Source organism: Anser brachyrhynchus, assembly GCF_964034855.1.
Source record: "Anser brachyrhynchus genome assembly, chromosome: W".
Lineage (NCBI taxonomy): Eukaryota > Metazoa > Chordata > Aves > Anseriformes > Anatidae > Anser > Anser brachyrhynchus.
The window spans coordinates 2,563,566-2,579,286 of NC_137704.1; the positions used below are offsets into that span (position 1 = coordinate 2,563,566).

General features: G+C 48.1%; 1 protein-coding gene across 1 annotated transcript in view; it reads right to left on the reverse strand.

Annotated features, from left to right (window-relative positions):
• Positions 1 to 11,335: 11,335 nt before the first annotated feature.
• LOC308184966 (uncharacterized protein) overlaps positions 11,336 to 15,721 on the reverse strand; it is a gene marked incomplete at its 3' end in the record, with an annotated part of 95,142 nt that continues 90,756 nt past the window's right edge. Inside the window, exon 3 of the mRNA XM_080572513.1 lies at positions 11,336 to 11,354. Within this exon, the coding sequence (XP_080428639.1) occupies positions 11,336 to 11,354 (19 nt within the window). The remainder of the gene's footprint in view (positions 11,355 to 15,721) is intronic.

Below are 15,721 nucleotides of genomic sequence, written 5' to 3' on the forward strand. Positions count from 1 at the left end.
CAGAAGGCACAGCATACGGAGTGCTGGCCCAAGAATGGGCAGGGAGTAAAAAAAAAAAAAACAAAAAAAAAACAAAAAAAAAACCCTGTGGCCTATTTGTCTAAATTATTGGATCCGGTTAGCCGGGGTTGGCCAAACTGTTTGCAGGTAGTGGTAGCTGCTGCCTTGTTAGTGGAAGAAGCACAGAAGATCACTTTTGGGGGGGAAATCAAAGTAATATCTCTACACAATATATGCGGGGTACTGCAACAGAAGGCAGAGAAATGGATCACTGACGCCAGATTATTAAAATATGAAGGAATTTTGATTTCCTCTCCAAAATTAACCTTAGGAACAACCTCCCTACAGAACCCTGCTCAATTTCTTTATGGGGAACCAAATGAGTCCTTAGGACATGATTGCCTCCGAAATATAGAAGAGCAAACGAAATTGAGACCTGATCTAGAGGAGGTGGAATTACCCATCGGTGAACAGATATATGTGGATGGTTCCTCGAGAGTAGTCGAGGGAAAGCAAAAATCAGGATACGCGTTAGTAAACGAGAAAACATTTGAGATAGTGGAATCTGGACCTTTGAGCCCTAGCTGGTCTGCCCAAGCTTGCGAGCTATATGCCATATTGCAGGCCCTAAAATTGTTGAAAAATAAAAGCGGTACAATATATACAGATTCAAAATATGCTTATGGGGTAGTACATACATTTGGTAAAATATGGAAAGAAAGGGGGCTCATCAATTCACAAGGAAAGGGTTTAATACATCAGGAATTGATTACCCAGGTTTTACAAGCTATCAGAGAGCCCAAAGAAATTGCCGTAGTACATATAAAAGGGCATCAAAAAGGCCTCACCCCTCAGGTTAGGGGTAATAATCTAGCAGATCAGGAGGCAAAAAGGGCAGCATTAATGAGTATAAGAATTATAAGAACGAGGGAAGATTGCCCAGACTGTGGGAAATACTTAATACTTATACTTAATATATAATAATTAATATAATAATTAATAATATAATAATATATAATAATGCTTAATATAATACTTAATACTGTGGGAAAGGCTTAAAGGAATTTCCATGTTATGATTGCTGGAGTGAATGGGGAGTTGATGGGATTGAATGCAATTGTTCAGAGGAAGAAAGCCCGCCTTATAAAAACTGCTACAAGTGCGGGCCAACTAACTCCCTGTGGTCGAATGGACCCATTCCCCTCCCCTTACTCTGTTTCACTAATACAGAAGAAGACAAGATGACACAAATGGGGGTTCAAAAAAAAAAAAAAAAAAACGGGAAGTGTTACCAAAATCAGTAGCTATGAGGGTGCTACGGAGATTTCATGAACAGACGCACTGGGGTACTCAGGCGTTGGTGGATCAATTTGCCACATATTATATGTGTATAGGGATTTATAATATAGCAAAGAGGATCGTAAATGATTGCATAACTTGTCGGAGGGTAAATGCTCAACACATGAGAAAAAGGGTCCCGGGAGGAGGACGAGAATTGGCACATCGGCCTTTTGCAAAGATTCAATTAGATTTTACTGAACTTCCAAAAACGGGGCGATATAGATACTTATTAGTTATTGTAGACCACCTCACAAACTTTGTTGAAGCATTCCCTACGGCAAGGGCCACAGCTCAAACCGTGGTAAAGATATTATTAGAAAGCATCATACCCAGATACGGGGTAATAGAAGCAACTGGCTCTGATCGAGGCCCACACTTTGTGTCAAAGGTATCCCGAGACACGATGAAGGCTCTGGGAATTAAATGGGAATATCACACTCCCTGGCATCCTCAGAGTTCGGGAAAGGTAGAACGAATGAATGGTGAAATTAAAAGCAACTAACAAAGCTTATGATAGAGACTAAAACCTCCTGGGTGAAATGTTTACCGCTTGCACTATTGAATATCCGGACATAGCCCCGAGCCGATGTCGGAATCTCACCTTTTGAAAGGCTGTATGGTATGCCTTATGATTTAGAGATGCCATCTGATCACCCCCAGGTACAGGATATCCAATTAAAACCTTATTTAATACAGCTTATGAACCAACGGAGGGAGTTGCAAGCGAAAGGCTTGGTGGCTAGATATAGCAATCCATAGGATACAACCTGGAGATAGGGTTCTAATTAAGACATGGAAAGAAACGTCTTTAACACCACGGTGGGGAGGCCCCTATGTTGTTTTACTTATCACAGAGACGGCTATCCGGACGGCTGAGAAGGGATGAACGCATGCCAGTCGCGTGAAAGGACCGATCCAGAAAAGCAAATGGGAAGCGGTCGCAGGCCCTGATGACTTAAAGCTCACGTTGAAACAAACTCGATAAGTATGGTCTAACTGTCTATGTATCGTAAAAAAAAAAAGGAGGAAAGGGGACCCTGTTTGATCAGAAAAAGGTCGCGGTTACCTGAGAAACTCCCCTGAAGAACACTGCTGCTGCCAAGAAGAACCTGCACCTTGTAGTTCTCTGCAACCGAACTGACAAGCGAGGCAGAGAGTGAAACGGTGGGGAATTACGTGGCCAGGTAAAGAACTCTGGAAAATGGGCCCTAGCCATTTTTTTTTGCGATACATAGTAATGGGTACGATTGTTTACACTGTTCCTGGGTCTGCGCACCCTCACAAACCTTTTAAATGGAGCCTGATTAGATGGGAAGATCACCATGTTGTTCAGCAGATAACTACTGCTGGGGGACTGATAGGGAAGGCATCATCTATATAAAGAAGGAAGAGACTAAGAGTCCCCAACGGGTGGGACCAAATCAGAAACTGTCGGGGAGTGTTTTGAGGATTCAGCCTACACAAGCTTTTAGAATGCTAACTCCTAATAGCCCTAAACCACTGGAGGTTGCTAATAAATCAGTAAACCCGGAGTATGGGATTAGAAATGAAGGGGTGACCGGGAATAACATATGGAGAATCATGAATGCTAGTTATCAGTTGTTGAATCAACCAAATCCAGACGTGCCTAGACCTTGCTGGTTATGTCTTGATATAAGGCCCTCATATTACGACGCCACTGGGGATCTGGGAGAAACCACCCGTTCAAACGAAACCGATCCCCCACAATGCAATTGGGGAAGGGATGTAGGAATAACGTTAACGGAAGTAACTGGGAATGGCAGGTGCGTAGGCACGGTCCCTGGTGAGAAGTTCCATCTATGCAATATTACAGAAAATGTTACACAATTAGACAAAGAAAAATGGTTAATACCAGCAGATAACACCAGATGGGTATGTTCGTCTCTGGGGGTAACTCCATGCTTATCTTTGAAATTGTTCAACTCGTCTCATGATTTTTGTGTTCAGGTAGTAATTATACCTAGGATTCTTTACCATTCTGAGGAGTATATGTACATCCAACATGCTATGGCAAAAAAAAAAACACTTAAGGAAGAGAGAGCCTATTACGGCTGTCACTTTAGCCACTCTGATGATTCTGGGGGCTGCAGGAGCCGGAACTGAAATTACCTCTCTGGTAAAACAAAGCCAAGAATTTACCTCTCTACGCATTGCTGTAGATGAGGATTTGGCCCTTATCGAGCAATCTATATCAGCTTTAGAGAAATCTGTACGACAAAATCGTAGGGGATTAGATCTGATTTTTCTACAACAAGGAGGATTGTATGCAGCCCTATGAGAGGAGTGTTGCGTATATGCAGATCCTACTGGAGTAGTAAGGGATACAGTGACTAAATTGAGAGAAGGGCTAGAAAAACGAAAAATAGAAAATGAAGCCCACCAGAATTGGTATGAATCCTGGTTTAATTACTCACTTTGGCTCACTACACTGCTATCAACTATAGCAGGACCTTTGTTGCTGCTCATATTAACACTAACTTTTGTACCATGTATATTCAATCAAATAATTGTGATTGTAAAAAAAAACGATTAGAGGCAGCTCACCTTACGCTTGTGCGTGTGAAATATGAATCTCTTGAACAGGAGGAGGATAACGCAGAAACTTTAATATTGAGCAAACAAGTGCTTCAAAAATTCATCAATGAACAAAATATGTTAGAAAAAGAAAAAGGAGGGATTGTGATAAATTAGCGGGTGTTTGTTCATTGTCTTTAAAAGGAATTCAGAGAATCTGCTGAGAAGATAAGGTTTTGCAATTTACGACCTTGTTAAGGGGGAAGACTAAGCAAGTAGATAGTGGGGAGGGGGTGTTGGATAAACATCCTTGGTAAAACAAAGACTCTGTGAAATACTGTTTCCCGCTTCACTACCCTCCCCCTTGAACACGAGCACAACGCATGATCATTGAAAGAAAAACAACGACCCCCAACAAGGAACTGCGCAGCTTCAGAAGGTTCAACAAGTCCTGACAAGCCGAAACTTGGATGCTATAAAACGGCGACACTGAAAAGGGAAAGTTGCGTGCTGTGGTGGAGCGGAGACTCCCCAGCCGCCCAGCGCTGTTTTGCTTGTGCCTGCTTACTTAATTAATAAAATATTTCTGATAGACCAAGAAATTTGTATGGTCTCACTTATAACACTTTGGAACCCATATCACGGAAACTATTAGCAATTACACCTATTGCCTGTTTTCGTTAGGGAGCCAATCTGTGAAGGGGACAGGGGAAGACATGTTTCCCTACATGTTCACTCTCCCTTTCTCCTTCACCACCACCCTCTTATCCCCCGAGCTAGTTACGGTGGTTCTCCGAGATGTTGAATATCCTTGGGATACTCAGACCAGCCTGCTCTTGTTGTTATGTCTCCTGAATGCGCTTCAGGTTTTGTTGAGGGTTAAACAGCTACTTAGGAATCTCATCCGGAGATCTGTCTTGAGGCGGGGTAGTTGCGAGTGGCAGGGAGTGTGGGAGGATATGGGCAGGTTTCTAGAGCAGTGGTCACCTCCAGTGTTTTGGACATTCACCCCTGAACAACTGCAAAATCCTAAAAAGCTGGCAGAATGCTTGAAAAAAAGGTGTCATGACTCTGGCAGTTCCAAAGTGACACAAATAACTGTAGCGTGCTGGGGTCTGGCTTGTGCCTATCGAGCTGCAATTGATGCTACTAGCAACCTAGCTCCAGCTCCAGCTCCTGCAGCCGCTCCAGTTCCAGCTCCTGCAGCCGCTCCAGCTCCTGCAGCTGCTCCAGCTCCAGCTCCTGCAGCCACTCCAGTTCCAGCTCCTGCAGCTGCTCCAGTTCCAGCTCCTGCAGCCGCTCCATCTCCTGCAGCCACTCCAGCTCCAGCTCCTGCAGCCGCTCCAGCTCCAGCTCCTGCAGCCGCTCCAGTTCCAGCTCCTGCAGCCGCTCCAGCTCCTGCAGCTGCTCCAGCTCCAGCTCCTGCAGCCGCTCCAGCTCCTGCAGCCGCTCCGGCTCCTGCAACCGCTCCAGCTCCAGCCCCTGCAGCCGCTCCAGCTCCTGCAGCCGCTCCAGTTCCAGCTCCTGCAGCCGCTCCAGCCCCTGCAGCCGCTCCAGCTCCAGCTCCAGCTCCTGCAGCCGCTCCAGCCCCTGCAGCTGCTCCAGCTCCAGCTCCTGCAGCCGCTCCAGCTCCTGCAGCCGCTCCAGCTCCAGCTCCTGCAGCCGCTCCAGCCCCTGCAGCTGCTCCAGCTCCAGCTCCTGCAGCCGCTCCAGCTCCTGCAGCCGCTCCAGCTCCAGCTCCCGCAGCCACTCCAGCCCCTGCAGCAGCTCCAGCTCCTGCAGCTGCTCCCACTCCTGTGTCTGGGTCAGAGAAACGAGCTGTAGCAGTGCAAGTTGACCCCGCAGAGGGTATTCCAACCCCTGTGGCAGACCCTGTGGCTGGGTTAGAGAAACGAGCTGTAGCAGTGCAAGTTGCCCCTGTAGACAAGGTGAAAAAATGGTATAGAGGCGCAGGTCGTTTAGAACGCAGACAGTCTTCTGCTAAGTCTGGGCATAGTGAAGACGAGGCTGGGCCATCAAAGGTGCAGGAGACTGAAGATGAGGATGAGGATGTCGAAAAATCAACAGTAACTACCCGGACTCTATACCAGCATGAGCTACGAGATGTGCGAAAAGATTTTGGTCGCTGTATAGGTGAGCAGCTTGTCACCTGGCTGCTCCGGTGCTGGGACACGGGAGCCAATTATGTGGAATTAGAGGGCAAGGAAGCCAGGCGGCTGGGATCCCTTGCTAGGGACGCGTGCATTGACAAAGCAATTGGAGATGGAGCATGATCTCGCAGCCTCTGGAGGTGTCTCCTGTCAGCTGTGAAGGAAAGGTATCCCTTCAAGGAAGAACTTGTATGTCTACCAGGCAAATGGACCACCATGGAGAAGGGAATTCAGTACCTGAGGGAATTGGCCGTACGGGAAGTAATTTATAAGGACCTAGACGACGCACAAACATCCGCAGATCCAGATGCAGTCCGGTGTACACTACCCATGTGGCGGAAGTTTGTACAGAGTGCACCATCATCATATGCCAGCTCATTGGCAATACTAGCCTGGAAAGCGGAGGAGAATCCCACAGTGAATGAAGTGACTAAAATACTCCGGCAGTACAAAGGAAATCTCTCCTCTTCCCTACAGGCCTGTGTCTCAGCTGTGGAGAAACTCTCTGAAGAGGTCCACCAACTTAAAGAGAATTTATCTTCCCCTCCACCTGAACGAACCAGTGTCCACCAGCTAAAAGAGAATACTTTGGAGAAACTTTCTGAAAAGATCCACCAACTTGAAGAGAGATTATTTTCCTCCCCACCTGTACAAACCAGTGTCTCAGCTATTAGGGGTAAACGTTCATCTATGCAAGGAAGACAATATGGTGGGCACACACACCGCGCCACCCTGTGGTTTTACCTACGTGACCATGGAGAGGACATGAGAAAATGGGATGGAAAATCTACTGCGACCCTAGAGGCACGGGTACGTGAATTGCAAAGGAAAACAATTGGGAAAAAGGAGTTCTCTGAAAAGTTTGCTGCTCCAACTTCCAGCAGGCAGTCCTTTAAACACAGAAACGAAGATTCTGACCAGGACTAGAGGGGCCCTGCCTCCAGCCAGGGGGAGGAAAGGGACAATCGAGTTTATTGGACTGTGTGGATTCGATGGCCTGGCACGTCAGACGCACAGAAGTATAAGGCTTTGGTAGACACCGGTGCACAATGTACTCTAATGCCATCAAGCTATAAAGGGCCAGAGCCCATCTGTATTTATGGTGTGACGGGGGGATCCCAGCAGTTAACTGTATTGGAGGCTGAAGTGAGTCTAACCGGTAATGAGTGGCAAAAGCACCGTATTGTGACTGGCCCAGATGCTCCGTGCATCCTTGGCATAGACTATCTTAGAAGAGGATATTTCAAGGACCCAAAAGGGTTCCGCTGGGCTTTTGGCATAGCTGCCTTGGAGACAGAGGACATTAAACAGTTGTCTACCTTGCCTGGTCTCTCAGAAGACCCTTCTGTTGTGGGGTTGCTGAGGGTTGAAGAACAGCAAGTGCCGATCGCTACCACAACTGTGCACCGGCGGCAATATCGCACCAACCGAGACTCCCTGAGTCCCATCCATAAGCTAATTCGTCAACTGGAGAGCCAAGGAGTGATCAGCAAGACTCATTCACCTTTTAATAGTCCTATATGGCCAGTGCGAAAGTCTAATGGTGAGTGGAGACTAACAGTGGACTATCGTGGCCTGAACGAAGTCACGCCACCACTGAGTGCTGCAGTGCCGGACATGCTAGAACTCCAGTATGAACTGGAATCAAAGGCAGCCAAGTGGTATGCCACAATTGATATCGCTAATGCATTTTTCTCCATCCCTCTAGCAGCAGAGTGCAGGCCACAGTTTGCTTTCACTTGGAGGGGAGTCCAATATACTTGGAATCGGCTGCCCCAGGGGTGGAAACACAGCCCTACCATTTGCCATGGACTGATCCAGTCTGCGCTGGAGCAGGGGGAAGCTCCTGAACACCTGCAGTACATCGATGACATCATTGTGTGGGGTGACACAGCACAGGAAGTTTTCGAGAAAGGGAAGAAAATAGTCCAAATCCTTCTGAAGGCCGGTTTTGCCATAAAACAGAATAAAGTTAAAGGACCTGCATGAGAGATCCAGTTTTTAGGAATAAAATGGCAAGATGGACGTCGTCAAATCCCAATGGATGTGATCAACAAGATAACAGCTATGTCTCCACCAACTAGCAAAAAAGAAACACAAACTTTCCTAGGTGTCGTGGGGTTTTGGAGAATGCATATTCCAAATTACAGTCTGATTGTAAACCCGCTCTACCAAGTAACCCGTAAGAAGAATGCTTTTGAATGGGGCCCTGAGCAACGACAAGCCTTTGAACAAATTAAGCAGGAAATAGTTCATGCAGTAGCCCTCGGGCCAGTCCGAACAGGACCAGATGTAAAGAATGTGCTCTACACCGCAGCCGGGGAGAATGGTCCCGCCTGGAGCCTCTGGCAGAAAGAACCTGGGGAAACTCGAGGTCGACCCCTGGGGTTTTGGAGTCGGGGATACAGAGGATCTGAGGCCCGCTATACTCCAACGGAAAAGGAGATATTGGCAGCATATGAAGGAGTTCGATCTGCTTCGGAAGTGGTCGGTACTGAAGCGCAGCTCCTCCTGGCACCCCGACTGCCGGTACTAGGCTGGATGTTCAAAGGAAGGGTCCCCTCTACACATCATGCAACTGATGCTACATGGAGCAAGTGGGTTGCACTGATTACTCAGCGGGCTCGAATAGGAAACCCCAGTCGCCCAGGAATCTTGGAGGTGATTATGGACTGGCCAGAAGGCAAATACTTTGGGATATCATCAGAGGAGGAGGTGGTTCGTGCTGAAGAAGCCCCACTGTACAACAAGCTACCGGAAAATTAGAAGAAATATGCCTTGTTCACTGACGGGTCCTGTCGTATTGTGGGAAAGCATCGGAGATGGAAAGCTGCTGTATGGAGTCCTATACGACGAGTTGCAGAAGCTGCTGAGGGAGAAGGTGAATCGAGTCAGTTTGCAGAAGTGAAAGTCATTCAGCTGGCTTTAGATATTGCTGAACGAGAAAAGTGGCCAGTTCTCTATCTCTATACTGATTCATGGATGGTAGCAAATGCCCTGTGGGGGTGGTTACAGCAATGGAAGCAGAACAACTGGCAGCGCAGGGGCAAGCCCATCTGGGCTGCGGCATTGTGGCAAGATATTGCTGCCCGGGTAGAGAACCTGGTTGTAAAGGTATGCCACGAAGATGCTCATGTGCCCAAGAATCGGGCTACTGAAGAACATCAAAACAACCAGCAGGTGGATCAGGCTGCTAAGATTGAAGTGGCTCAGGTGGACCTGGACTGGCAACATAAAGGTGAATTATCTATAGCCCGATGGGCCCATGACACCTCAGGCCATCAAGGTAGAGATGCAACCTACAGATGGGCTCGTGATCGAGGGGTGGACCTGACCATGGACACTATAGCACAGGTTATTCATGACTGGGAAACATGTGCTGCAATCAAGCAAGCCAAACGGTCAAAACCTCTTTGGTATGGAGGACGATGGCTGAAATATAAATATGGAGAGGCCTGGCAGATTGATTACATCACACTCCCTCAAACCCGCAACGGCAAGCGCCACGTACTTACAATGGTGGAAGCAACCACCGGATGGCTGGAAACATATCCGGTGCCCCATGCCACCGCCCGGAACACTATCCTGGGCCTTGAAAAGCAAGTCCTATGGCGACATGGCACCCCAGAGAGAATTGAGTCAGACAACGGGACTCATTTCCGAAACAACCTTAGAGACACTTGGGCCAAAGAACATGGTATTGAGTGGGTGTATCACATCCCCTATCATGCACCAGCCTCTGGAAAAGTTGACTGATACAATGGACTGTTGAAGACTACACTGAAAGCAATGGGTGCTGGGACATTCAAAAATTGGGATACACATTTGGCAAAGGCCACCTGGTTAGTCAATACCAGGGGATCTGCCAACCGAGCTGGACCTGCCCAATCAAACCTGTTACGCACTGTAGAAGGGGATAAAGTTCCTGTAGTGCACGTAAGAAACATGCTGGGTAGAACAGTCTGGGCTACTCCTGCCTCAGGAAAAGGCAAACCCATTCGTGGAATTGCTTTTGCTCAGGGACCTGGATGCACTTGGTGGGTAATGCAAAAGAATGGGGAGGTCCGGTGTGTTCCTCAAGGGGATTTGATACTGGGTGAGAATAGCCCATGAGTTGAATTGTAGTATGTTAATTATTATATAATACTGTATGTCATCACTACCATGATTGCTATATATCATAGATGAAAATGGTGATTAATTAGAATGTATTGGAAAGAGTGTAACCTGAGCATGACATAAATGGTATGGAATAAGGGGTGGATATCTGTCCTGGTTCCAGTTAGGACAGAGTTAATTTTCCCTCATAGTAGCTGGTAGGGTGCTATGTTTTGGATTAGGGTGAGAAGAGCGCTGATAACATGCTGATGTTTTAATTGTTGCAGAGCAGTGTTTACACCAGGCCAAGGACTTTTCGGCTTCTCGCTCTGTCCTGCCAGCGAGCAGGCTGGGGGTGCAGCAGGAGCTGGGAGGGGACAGACCCAGGACAGCTGACCCAAACTGGCCAAAGGGGTATTCCATACCATCTGACGTCATGCTAAACAATATATAGGGGTGGCTGGCCGGGGTGGGGGGCCGGCTGCTCGGGGATAGGCTGGGCATCGGTCAGCGGGTGGTGAGCAATTGCATTGTGCATCACTTGTTTTCTTACACATTATTATTATTAATACTATTATCATTACCACTATTATTATTATTATTGTTATTATTATATTCCGGTCTTAATAAACTGTCTTTATCTCAACTCACCGGCTTCACTTTCCCGTTTCTCTCCCCCATCCCAGAGAGGGAGGGGGGAGGGGGAGCGAACGGCTGTGTGGTGTTTAGCTGCCAGCCGGGTTAAACCACAACAGAGGGGCAGCCAGAGCCCCCCAGCTAGGCAGCACTCAGTGCCTGCCTCTCCCAGGGATGGGGTTACAAAGTTTGTTAAAGATGGAATTAGTATGCCTGGCCGTTTTTCTCTGTATTTTAGTTTGTGTTAATAGTTCTTTCTTAATTTGTGTTACTTTTCCTTTCTTATTTTCTGTTAATCACGCCTTCTTAATTTGTGTTAAACCTGCTTTCTTAATTTGTGTTAATCGAGCTCTTCTATGTTAATAAATAAGGGGGAGATGTGGGAGCATGGCCATGGGGGTCGACAAGTCCCATGGTTGGTGATAACATCCGACTCTTAAAGATGAGGCCATCAGGAAAGTAAAGAGTTGAGAGGGAACAAAGAAGGGTGATTCAGGTGACACCTTCTTGTCTGGGGTGGCTTGTTCTCCAGCCATTAAAGCATGGAAGTTGCTGGGTGTTTGCTGTTGCATTGGTCAAGTTGTTGACCAATGACTAGTTAGTGGAAAGGTACTGCTGTGAGGCGGAAGTTATAGGAAGGGAGCCTTTCCTGAATAAGGGATAGAATGAAGTTGTGCCCTCACTCTGAGAGATGAAGTTATGCCTTCAGTAAGAGAGAGTTCAAGTTATGTCATCAATAAAGAGGTAGCAGTTACAGATCCTGAAAGAACCCCATTGTCCGTGCGGTCTTTACGCCACAAATCGCCCCCCAACAGGGACATGAAAACGAACAGGGACAAGAAGAAAACAAACAGGGACATGAAGAACAGGAACAGGGACAGGCTAACAGCACAGGGACAAAAACAAAAAAGGAATGAATAGGGACAGAGTATCAGAACAGGGACAAACAAAAAACAGCGTATGGGAGGGTCTCGCTGGCATAAGCAGGACCCACAAACAAGGACTCCAGGAGTTGGAGGGGCAGCCAGAGCCCCCCGGTTGGGCAGCACTCAGTGCCTGCCTCTCCCAGGGATGGTTTTACAAAGTTTGTTAAAGATAGACTTAGTATGCCTGGCAGTTTTTCTCTGTGTTTTAGTTTGTGTTGATCCCGACTTCTTAATATGTGTTAATCGCGCTTTCTTCTGTTAATAAAGAAGGGGAAGATGTGGGAGTTTGGCCATGGGGGTCGATAAGCCCCATGGTTGGTGATAACATCGGACTCTTAAGGATGAGACCATCAGGAATTTAAAGAGTTGAGAGGGAACAAAGAAGGGTGATTCAGGTGACACCTTCTTGTCTGGGTTGGCTAGTTCTCCAGCCATTAAAGCATGGAAGTTGCTGGGTGTTTGCTGTTGCCGGGCAAAGTTGTTGACCAATGACTAGTTAGTGGAAAGGTACTGCTGTGAGGCGGAAGTTATAGGAAGGGAGCTTGTCCTGAATAAGGGATAGAATGAAGTTGTGCCCTCACTCTGAGAGATGAAGTTATGCCCTCAGTAAGAGAGAGTTGAAGTTATGTCATCAATAAAGAGGTAGCAGTTACAGATCCTGAAAGAACCCCGGTGTCCGTGCGGTCTTTACACCACAAATCGCGCCCAAACACGGACATGAAGAAATCAAACAGGGACGAGAAGAAAACAAACAGGGACATGAAGAACAGGAACAGGGACAGGCTAACAGAACAGGGACAAAAACAAAAAAGGAATGAATAGGGACAGGCAAACGGAACAGGGACAAAAACAGAATAGGAATGAATAGGTACAGGCTAACAGAACAGGGACGAACTAACAGAGCTTATGGGAGGGTCACGCTGGCTTACGCAGGACCCACAAACAAGGACTCCAGGAGGTGGAGGGGCAGCCAGAGCCCCCCGGCTAGGCAGCACTCAGTGCCTGCCTCTCCCAGGGATGGGGTTACAAAGTTTGTTAAAGATGGAATTAGTATGCTTGGCAGTTTTTCTCTGTATTTTAGTTTGTGTTAATAGTGCTTTCTTAATTTGTGTTACTCTTGCTTTCTTAATTTCTGTTAATCGCGCCTTCTTAATTTGTGTTAAACCTGCTTTCTTAATTTGTGTTAATCGAGCTCTTTTATGTTAATAAAGAAGGGGGAGATGTGGGAGCCTGGCCATGGGGGTCGACAAGTCCCATGGTTGGTGATAACATCCGACTCTTAAAGATGAGGCCATCAGGAAAGTAAAGAGTTGAGAGGGAACAAAGAAGGCTGATTCAGGAGACACCTTAAACAGGGACATGAAGAACAGGAACAGGGACAGGCTAACAGAGCAGGAGGAAACAAAAAACAGCATATGGGAGGGTCCCACTGGCATATGCTGGACCCAAAACTAGGACTCCAGGAGTTGGAGGGGCAGCCAGAGCCCCCCGGCTGGGCAGCACTCAGTGCCTGCCTCTCCCAGGGATGGTTTTACAAAGGTTGTTAAAGATAGACTTAGTATGCTGTCCTGGTTCCAGTTAGGACAGAGTTAATGAGGTGTGTACCTCAAGGGGATTTGATACTGGGTGAGAATAGCCCATGAGTTGAATTGTAGTATGTTAATTATTATATAATACTGTATGTCATCACTACCATGATTGCTATATATCATAGATGAAAATGGTGATTAATTAGAATGTATTGGAAAGAGTGTAACCTGAGCATGACATAAATGGTATGGAATAAGGGGTGGATATCTGTCCTGGTTCCAGTTAGGACAGAGTTAATTTTCCCTCATAGTAGCTGGTATGTTATGTCTCCTGAATGCGCTTCAGGTTTTGTTGAGGGTTAAACAGCTACTTAGGAATCTCATCCGGAGATCTGTCTTGAGGCGGGGTAGTTGCGAGTGGCAGGGAGTGTGGGAGGATATGGGCAGGTTTCTAGAGCAGTGGTCACCTCCAGTGTTTTGGACATTCACCCCTGAACAACTGCAAAATCCTAAAAAGCTGGCAGAATGCTTGAAAAAAAGGTGTCATGACTCTGGCAGTTCCAAAGTGACACAAATCACTGTGGCGTGCTGGGGTCTGGCTTGTGCCTATCGAGCTGCAATTGATGCTACTAGCAACCTAGCTCCAGTTCCAGCTCCTGCAGCCGCTCCTGCTCCTGCAGCTGCTCCAGCTCCAGCTCCTGCAGCCGCTCCAGCTCCAGCTCCTGCAGCCGCTCCAGCTCCTGCAGCCACTCCAGTTCCAGCTCCTGCAGCCACTCCAGTTCCAGCTCCTGCAGCCGCTCCAGCTCCTGCAGCCACTCCAGTTCCAGCTCCTGCAGCCGCTCCAGCTCCAGCTCCTGCAGCCGCTCCAGTTCCAGCTCCTGCAGCCGCTCCAGCTCCTGCAGCCGCTCCAGCTCCTGCAGCCGCTCCAGCTCCAGCTCCTGCAGCCGCTCCAGCTCCAGCTCCTGCAGCCGCTCCAGCTCCTGCAGCCGCTCCGGCTCCTGCAGCCACTCCAGCTCCAGCCCCTGCAGCCGCTCCAGCTCCTGCAGCCGCTCCAGTTCCAGCTCCTGCAGCCACTCCAGCCCCTGCAGCCGCTCCAGCTCCAGCTCCAGCTCCTGCAGCCGCTCCAGCCCCTGCAGCCGCTCCAGCTCCAGCTCCTGCAGCCGCTCCAGCCCCTGCAGCTGCTCCAGCTCCAGCTCCTGCAGCCACTCCAGCCCCTGCAGCAGCTCCAGCTCCTGCAGCTGCTCCCACTCTTGTGTCTGGGTCAGAGAAACGAGCTGTAGCAGTGCAAGTTGACCCCGCAGAGGGTATTCCAACCCCTGTGGCAGACCCTGTGGCTGGGTTAGAGAAACGAGCTGTAGCATTGCAAGTTGCCCCTGTAGACAAGGTGAAAAAATGGTATAGAGGCTCAGGTCGTTTAGAACGCAGACAGTCTTCTGCTAAGTCTGGGCATAGTGAAGACGAGGCTGGGCCATCAAAGGTGCAGGAGACTGAAGATGAGGATGAGGATGTCGAAAAATCAACAGTAACTACCCGGACTCTATACCAGCGTGAGCTACGAGATGTGCGAAAAGATTTTGGTCGCTGTATAGGTGAGCAGCTTGCCACCTGGCTGCTCCGGTGCTGGGACACGGGAGCCAATTATGTGGAATTAGAGGGCAAGGAAGCCAGGCGGCTGGGATCCCTTGCTAGGGACGCGTGCATTGACAAAGCAATTGGAGATGGAGCACGATCTCGCAGCCTCTGGAGGCGTCTCCTGTCAGCTGTGCAGGAAAGGTATCCCTTCAAGGAAGAACTTGTATGTCTACCAGGCAAATGGACCACCATGGAGAAGGGAATTCAGTACCTGAGGGAATTGGCCGTACGGGAAGTAATTTATAAGGACCTAGACGACGCACAAACATCCGCAGATCCAGATGCAGTCCGGTGTACACTACCCATGTGGCGGAAGTTTGTACAGAGTGCACCATCATCATATGCCAGCTCATTGGCAATACTAGCCTGGAAAGCGGAGGAGAATCCCACAGTGAATGAAGTGACTAAAATACTCCGGCAGTACAAAGGAAATCTCTCCTCTTCCCTACAGGCCTGTGTCTCAGCTGTGGAGAAACTCTCTGAAGAGGTCCACCAACTTAAAGAGAATTTATCTTCCCCTCCACCTGAACGAACCAGTGTCCACCAGCTAAAAGAGAATACTTTGGAGAAACTTTCTGAAAAGATCCACCAACTTGAAGAGAGATTATTTTCCTCCCCACCTGTACAAACCAGTGTCTCAGCTATTAGGGGTAAACGTTCATCTATGCAAGGAAGACAATATGGTGGGCACACACACCGCGCCACCCTGTGGTTTTACCTACGTGACCATGGAGAGGACATGAGAAAATGGGATGGAAAATCTACTGCGACCCTAGAGGCACGGGTACGTGAATTGCAAAGGAAAACAATTGGGAAAAAGGAGTTCTCTGAAAAGTTTGCTGCTCCAACTTCCAGCAGGCAGTCCTTTAAACAC